Here is an 8,930-nt window from a genome sequence, read left to right on the forward strand (position 1 = left end):
TATAATGGTCTCGTAATTATAAAACCATACATCTTCAACTTTCAAATATACACTTCTCTCTTAGCACTCACATTTATAAATCACCTTTTAAAATATACACCTTTCACTTTTCCAAAGATCACACAATCATATTTTAAAACATACACATGATTACATGACTCACTTTACCTTTCAATAACACAAACAAATCTTAGCTCTATACGTTTCATTACAAACTCTAACATGCCAAGTAGTAATATTATGATTTAATTATATATATAATTTTTCAAACAATTTCTTAAATCCTTGACCATCGCAAATATATAAACCATTACATACAAACTTTTTGATATGACCATTGGTATTACTAAAACAATGTAGGAAATCTTGTTTACTTTTATAGAAAATTTTCATATATATATATATATATATATATATATCTCAAAATCAAAATAAAGTAGTCCACTAATTATGAGAAAGTGAAGGAGGAGTTGGCATGATTTTATATGCTTGATCTTAAGCAATCTGAATCCTATACTTCCCACATTAAAAAAAATTACATAAGAAAAAATATTTAAGAGGATATGTTCTATTATTATTTGAAAAGAGTTTTTATTAAATCTTCTCATAAAATATTTATGTGATAATTTAAATAAATTTTTTTTGTAAAATTATATTATTTGTAAACCGGAAAATATCGTAAGATGCTGATAATAATTACCTCATAAATAGATATCTTTTTCTAAATTAGTTCTAATTTGTATTAGTAACGACTTTAATAATAGTCCAACTATTTTATGAGATGAAAATTGTTTTATAATATCATATTTTTTACTCTTTCTTAAAGCAATTTTTTAGTATAAAAATTTTTAATTCAAAAAATTGTTATACCAAAAAATTACTTTAGAAATCAATAAAAAGCCGTTCCAAACAAAACCTAAGCCTTCGTTTGGGATGGCTTTCTTACTGCTTCTTAAAACATCTTTCTGGTACAAAATTTTTAATTTTTATACTAAAAATTTACTTTAAGAAGCAACAAGAAAGTCGTCGCAAACGAAGACTTCGTTTGGGATTGTTTTCTTATTGCTTCTTAAAGTAGCTTTCTAGTTCAAAAAAAATAATTTTTGTGCTGGAAAGCTGTTTTAAGAAGCAGTAAGAAAGCCGTCCCAAACAAACCCGAAGCCTAAGAGACTTCATATAGAACAATTTTTTGATTGCTTTCGTGTTAAGAAAAACAGTTGGCAAAAAAATAATTTGTGTTTGGAAGAAGGCTTTTTCACTATTTTTTTCAAATGTTTGCCTTTAAAAAACTGTTTTTTAAAAAACAATTTTAGAACATACCTTATATTAGATAAATATGATATTTTAAAATTAAATTAATTACATATAAAAAATGGGATACTATTTTAAATCTTTTGTCTATAATTAATAATTGTAGAACGAAGACGTCGAAGAGCTTCGTGGCTTTAGCAAACGCACAAAAAACGTACAAGTTGCAATTGACGGATGCCATTACTTGCAAGGCAAGATACACTCAATATGTACTCTTGTAGTCTTGTGGGAAGGAAAAATTATTAGGTGCGGAGTGCGCACCGTCCTCATAAATATGGGTACGTAGCGGTACCCAGCGGTACTGAGTGTCGGTACATAGCGTGGAATAAGGCTGTGTAGACGGTTCTCCCCGTCCGCACTCCGCACCTAATAATCTCTCCTTCAATAATGGCCATGCCGACAATTTAAAAAAAAAAGGTCGACAATATATATTTTTTGTATTTTTTTATCAGCAACATGTTATTACTATTATTATTATTACAAGATTTGTCATCTCCACCAACGACATGCAGTAATGGTACAGCCCTGTTTAAGTTTTTCTTGAAAAAAAAAAATAAAAAAAATAATTTTTTATATAAAATTTTCTAATTTTTTAAAAAAATATTTGTGATGATTTTCTTATTATTTTTAAAGTAATTTTTTATACAAATAATAAAGCAATTTTTAAGTAAAAAAATAAATTTTGTACTTTAAAATTGCTTTAAGAAGCATTAAGAAAATCATTCTAAATAAAGACGAAAACTTTTAACTAAAAAATTATTTTTAAAAACATTAAGAAAGCTGTAGACTTTCATTTGAGATGCCTTTAGTGAGAAAGGTGTTGCTTTTTATGCTATTTAAAGTTAGGATTGTTAGATGAGTAAATAATCAGTTTTATATTTTAAATATTTAAATATGATAGTTTTAAGTGCTATAGTGCTATGCATTAATATATATATATTTTATATATAAACATAATCAAGCTATTATTGAGCTGAATTTGATTGAACAATGTCGGATTTGTATTGGCTCATTAATTATATTTGATTTAAAAATTAGTATATTGATAAATCATCAAAAAATTATCTTGATCGGATACAAATCTTTAGGCAAAATCAAGTTGAAAATTTTCGAAATTAAAATTGGGATTATCCGATCTCCGATTTTAGCAAACTTTTAGTTGGACTGAACGTCTCAGAAATACGAACCCAACAACACCCAATTCGACTCAATCTGAGCCTAAATGGGTCCGAATCGAGGACCTGAAGCGTTGTTGGAAGGTTCAAACCACAATTTGGATTACAAATGGTTTCCAAACGTGACATGCTTAAAGTCGAATCGAGCGACTCGACGAGATGAATCCAACGAGTCCAAGATCATGGAATTCCAACATCATTAAGACCTTCAAATGTCTAACGAACGATTCACGATCAAGGAATTCAACATCGACGGTCTATCCCAAGCACCCCATATTTGCCCATGATCCTCCTCCTATTTACAGTCCATGTCACTATAGGAAATCTATAAATAGACCCCTTCTCCCTCTTTAAAAGGAACCCTAAACCTAAGGAGAAAAGAGAGAGATCAGATATCGCTCTTGCCTCCTTACCTCCTCGACCGCCACATGGAGTTCCGCTGGACCACCACTTGAGGCCCTGAGCTCCGCCGGACAACCACCTGAGGCCTTGAGTTCTGCCGGACCATCGTTTGAGGCCCTGAGCTCCGCGGGACCACCACCTGAGGCCCGGAGTTCTGCCGGACCACCACTTAAGGCCCGGAGTTCCACCGGCCATCACATGACACCCAAAGTTCTATTGGACCACTACTTAACCCCTGAAGTTATGCTAGATGATCACTTGACGCCCGAAGTTCTACTGGGACCAGCATCTAACGCTGGACTTCTGCCAGACCACCGCCTGACGTTGAAGTTTTGTCAAACCAACACCCTGCTACCAACTAACGTCCAAATTCTCAAGTAGCACCGAACTTCTGCCAGTCCATCAAGTGACGTTGAACTTTCTTCCTTGTTTGTCACTATATTTCAACCAAACAGTTAACATTTATAATCTGATCGCCTTCAGGGATGAGTCAGCCCATTGTAACAAACTCCAATTCTAGTGAAATCATTTCAGACTGGGTCAGATCCCGTGGTTTTTCCCCTTTCCAGGGTTTTTCCACGTAAAAACATCTTGTGTCTCTGTGTGAGAGCTGGATAACCGTATAATGCTAAGATGCAGTATTTTAACTTTATCGCCGCGTATATTCTAGCTCGTAACATATATAAACAAAGAGTTTTTTGGACAACCTTAAAATGGAATGAAATCTATAAAATAGCTTAATTTATTACATAAAAAAGATTTAAAATTTTATGCATGCACCGTCAAAATCTTTCTTATTTATAAAAACAATCTCTAAAAATTCAAATATACCATCAAAATCATATATTCTTTTATGGAGTAAAACTGAATTATTTAACAATTAACAGATCAGTAAAAATGAAATTTAATACCTTTATTGCGTTCTTTGAATTTTTGATAATACTATTATAAATTAAAAAAAAAGATGAAAATATATCTAAAATATGAAAAAAGTGGATCATGCTCGTAACTAGGGGTGTCAATATTTGACACGACACGAAAACCCGACCTGGACCCGACCCGAAAAATTCGGGTTGGACCCGACCCGATTTCAAAACGGGTCGGGTTTGGGTTCCAGAAATCGACCCGTTTGAAAAACGGGTCGGGTTCGGGTTGACCCGACAGGTTGCCGGGTCAACCCGTTTGACCCGAAACAAATTTTTTAAAAATATATTTTTGAAATAAATGTAAATATATAAAATGATTTTAAAATTCAGAATCTTCTAACTAAAAAAATTTAGTGTAACGTTAGTGCAGACCGCCGATTCCCGTTTCCCATACGCCAAGTTAGGTTATCAACTATGACCGAATAATGTATGAATCCCACGTTTCCCGTAAGCTGAATTAGCTTATCAACCATGACGTTTCCCATACGCCACGTCATCAGCCAGCAAGGCCCGCCAACTGGCGACGCTCTTCGCATGTTCCACGCCTCTGCTTAGGTCAATTGTGAAATAATAAAAAAAAGACAGCTTTGTCCATCTTAAATTTTTTATTTTTTGGGTAAGGCACTTCTTAATTTAAAAAATATGTATAAATTGAGACATTTTTTTTATTAAATTATATAAATTATAAAAGAATAATCATTTAAATTGAAGCTAAACTATTTTGTCCTCTCTCACTTAGAGGTATAGAGCAACTTGTTTAAAATCTTAATTCAATTATTATTGTTGCGGGCAAGAATATACGCGACATAGAGTTAGAAAATTTTTCGTCTCGGTGATGTACGAATATCCAATACACAAAAAGAAGATGAAAAAACACCATTATTTTTATGTGGAAAATCTTATAAAGAGAAAAACTACGGGGCCACGCCCAGTTGATAAGCTTTCATTAGCGTTTGCTTAAGTTATAACTGACTGAATTTTCCCTAAAATTGAGTACGATCCGATTACAACTTTTGAGTTGAAATTCAGTTACAAACAGATATTGAAACTAATTTCTCTACAACGATTTTACAAAGCAATTATAAAATTGTCCCAAACAAAGCCTTAACTTATTGCTTCGAGCCTTCGCTCGTTCAAATTCGACTAACCTAGCTTGAATTTAAGATACTTTGATGTAAAATATATTAAGATGGGCTTCAAAGGTTAGAATTAATGTTGTTTAGGATATCTTATACTTCACTAATTTCAATGTAAATTTAAGAATTTTAAAGCTCATTATAATATGTTTTGTATTAAAATATTCTAACATAATTTATTTTCTAATAAGATGAATTCAAGATGCTGATAAATAAATCTTTAGCTCAGTCTGATGAACTGATAAGTCATATTTGATCCAACTCAGACTCTTCGACCCATTGGTTAACTATTTTTTTTCTAAAAAAAAAATACAAATATTAATGGTAGAGAGATTAATTATTTTAAAAATATTAATTAAAAACATTAATTCTCATCTTTCTCTACCAAACTTCTCATTCTTTTTTTATATAATTTTATTTTTTGAATTTATCTTAACATAAATTTTCCCAAATAAAAATTTATCTTAACATTCTTTCTTAATTTATTGACTTTAGATTGAATTAAAGTTTGATTAGTTAATCAAATTTAAGATTAAGTTGAACTAATTTGAGCTTGAGTAAGTTTATTTTAAAATAAAAATAATTTTATTAGTTTTTAATATAATATGCTTATTTTAAAATAAAAATAATTTAATTAGTTTTTAATATAATATGCTTATTTTAAAATTTATTTTAATGAAAATTTGATTAAATATCATGATTTTTTTTCCAGTTTTTAAAATTTAATTCTTTAAAGTTGATCAGATAAATGAATTTCTTAAAGATCCAAATCCCTAGGAGCTGTATGGGGTCCACACCCAAGTGGCGCCTTGTCTTATATAAAAAAATAATTAATTGCCAAAAATTATGGCCATGGTGGATCTATGGTCCATGCATGCTCAAGTATCCCATCATGCCATCATATGGCACATACCATGCCATCCCCTCCCTTCCATCATCGCCTCCTTAACCAAATATAAACCGATGGCTCTCCACCGAAGAAACTGCAGAGAGAGAGAGAGAGAGAGAGAGAGAGAGACGGAACGATGAGGAAAGAGAAAGCAATGGAGGAGCCAAAGGTTCTTCTCGGGGGAGCGGAGAAGGCGGAATGGCCGCAAAGAAGGCGGAAGAAGGGAGCCGCCGCCGTGAAGCTGGAGGGCTATGTCGACGAAGGAGAGTCTCCGGTAGCCGGAGAAGATGGGGGGACAACGGTGGGGAGAACGAAGAGCTTGACCGACGAGGACCTTGAAGAACTCAAGGGATGCCTCGACCTAGGCTTCGGCTTCAGCTACGAGGAGATCCCCGAGCTCTGCGGCACGCTGCCTGCGCTCGAGCTCTGCTATTCCATGAGCCAGAGATTCCTCGACGAGCAGCAGCAACAACGATCCGCTGCGGGGTATAACGCCGTCAGTGCCATCTCGCCGGTTCGAGTTGCTAATTGGAAGATCTCCAATCCTGGTAAGATGGGTTCTCGTTTGAAGTTGAGTTCATGTTTTTGATTTGGCAGTTTAAATTAATACATATACATGAAATTGATGGTTGAAGCATGTATAAAATTTCCTCAATTTTTCTCTGGTTTTATGATTATGTATGGATTTTCATGTTGGATGATGTATTGATTTTATGCCTTCTTTGTGTTTGTTGATATGCGGATGAGAAACATGTTTTTTTCTTTAGTAATAATAATAATTATTTAAATTAGTGTAGTTGGATTTTATATGATAAATGAATCTTTTGCTTATTCTTTTATTTTCTTTCTTTTGTTAGCATAGATGAGAGCTTGTTTGATTAATGGCTTAAGTAAAGGAATGATTTTGTTGTGGTTGTTTGCGGTGTTCACCGGACCACTTTAGGGTTTTACTAATATAGTTAGAAAATGAATCTTCTGAGGTATGTTAAGGGGCTGTTCGGCTTAGATTTGAATGAAATTCAAGTAGGATTTATTAAAGGAAAAAACTTGCCCCAAGATATGATTTAGTTTTAGTATATCTTAAGATTTGATCAAAATCTAAAAATTTCTGGCATGATTACTGTTAAATCTTGCTAAATCTTATAGTCTTTGGCTATTTATTCCAGTATTTAAAGTTCATAGAGGAAGAAACTCTTAAATCCCTTAACTCTTGTCAAGGTGTGAGATTTTTAACTTATTGATTTAAACAGTAACGGGTGAAACTGAATTTATCAAAATCAGAAGTAAAAAAGAAATAGTTGGCATGATTTGAAAATCATGCTTAAATCATGTCTAGATTGGTATACCAAAGAGCCCCTAAACCCTAAATATCACAGTTACCTAGAAGTTATCAACACCAAAAGAAGAACAAAAAAAAAAAGAAGAGAATTAGGCTTCGTTTGGGACGGCTTTCTTACTGTTTTTAAAGTCTTCGTTTGGGACGAATTTTTTACTGTTTTTAAAGTAACTTTTTAGTATAAAAATTAAAAGTTTTATACTAGAAAGCTGCTTTAAAAAGCAATAAAAAAAGCCGTCCCAAACGAAACCTAAGACACTATTGGGCTTCTTAGGCACTATCAGTAGACACTTCTCCTTTTCTAGTACTATTCTTAATTCCTGAATTTTGAGTTTTAAGCACGCTTAGGTCTTTTTTTAACTTTGCTATGTTCTAGTTCAAAGCATGTTCTTTCTGTTAAAATCTTCTATCTCCTTGTCTTAGGGGACCATCCTGACGAAGTTAAAGCACGTCTCAAGTATTGGGCACAAGCAGTGGCATGCACAGTCAAATTATGCAGCTAAAAAGGTTTCCTTCTCAAACCAGCCATGGAGCTGCAGAGGCTTTCATCCTTCGGAGTTTGGAACAAGAACTTGTGCCTTCCAAATCTTACAGCCATTGAAAGCTAAGATCCTTCAAATATGAAATTGTCTTCTTACAATTTGCTGATGGAAATTAAGGGAGGCATTTAGGAGGAATTGGTATGATGTCTTAGCTGAACAAATACGCAGAGATGTTCACAATGCATGTTATTAGCATATTACTTCTGTACATATTCATCATGGCTAATTGTATGATTGTTTTATTTTCTAAGGGATTCTAATGAAAATAATTTTTTTTTTGATAATTCCGTTTGAATTTTGATTTGATGCTCTTTGATGTTCTTAAGATGGTGGTGAGACCTGCAATGCTTTATGGTGTAGAATTTTGGTCATTAAAAGAGAAGCATAATACTAAGTTAAGTGTTGCAGAGATGAGGATGCTCAGGTGGATGAGTGGATTTACTTTTAGAGATGGGATATGAAATGAGCATATACGTGAAAAGGTTGGAGTAGCTCCAGTGGAAGATAAGATTAGAGAGAGTTGTCTTAGATGATTTGGTCACATAAATCGTCGGCCTTCGTCCAATGATCCGGTTAGGAAAGTAGAGGTATTAGATTTGACTTATATTAATAAAGGTAGAGGTAGACCTAAAAAGACTTGGTTAAAAAATATTAGAAATTGTCTTTTTTTATTAGATTTAAACGAGAATTTGCCCTATTAACAGGAAACAATGGAGAAAAAGGATTTATGTAGTCGACTTCATGTAGTGGGACAAAGGCTTGATGTTGTTGTTGTTGCTCTTTGATGTTCTTTCTCCTGATCAAATTAATCACAACAGGTGTTCAGATCTGTAGGTTACTTTTTCTATAATCCCATGACCTGACTAGGTTGTAAATGTTAGATTTTTAGTCCCTTTGTCTATCTAATATTCTCATGAATTAGAAGAGTCAATAGATGTGTGCCTATCAGGGGATCTGTAATTAAGGTTTATTGAGTTTAGTTATATATATGGTGGGATAATTATTTAATTAAATTTGTTTTTCATTAATTATGAATATTTTCATATTATTTCTCAAAATTAACATAAATTACTTAATATTATTCTAATATTTTATGAACATTATGATTATATTTTTTATTTAATATTTATATTTTTGTAACACTTGTAGTGATATAAATACTTTTAAGTGCATAGTATTTAAAAACATTAATATGATAGCATATAATAATTCA

The 8,930-nt window shown here is 32.6% G+C and overlaps 1 protein-coding gene across 1 annotated transcript; it reads left to right on the top strand.

Annotated features, from left to right (window-relative positions):
* The first annotated feature begins 5,923 nt into the window (after nucleotides 1-5,923).
* On the top strand, nucleotides 5,924-8,001 carry LOC110095703. Its single transcript, XM_020821344.2, has 2 exons — nucleotides 5,924-6,387; nucleotides 7,599-8,001. Exons 1-2 carry the CDS (start codon nucleotides 5,976-5,978, stop codon nucleotides 7,676-7,678), a joined length of 492 nt encoding a protein of 163 aa, XP_020677003.1. The 5' UTR covers nucleotides 5,924-5,975; the 3' UTR covers nucleotides 7,679-8,001.
* Nucleotides 8,002-8,930: the final 929 nt, after the last annotated feature.

This window comes from Dendrobium catenatum, unplaced genomic scaffold (genome assembly GCF_001605985.2).
Source record: "Dendrobium catenatum unplaced genomic scaffold, ASM160598v2 fragScaff_scaffold_560, whole genome shotgun sequence".
NCBI lineage: Eukaryota > Viridiplantae > Streptophyta > Magnoliopsida > Asparagales > Orchidaceae > Dendrobium > Dendrobium catenatum.

What these genes read in the sequence shown, in the direction of transcription:
- LOC110095703 (XM_020821344.2), top strand. Translation starts at nt 5,976, where the DNA reads ATGAGGAAAGAGAAAGCAATGGAGGAGCCAAAGGTTCTTCTCGGGGGA. An exon ending in TTGGAAGATCTCCAATCCTG is followed by an intron (nt 6,388 to 7,598) that starts GTAAGATGGGTT and finishes TCCTTGTCTTAG; the next exon opens with GGGACCATCCTGACGAAGTT.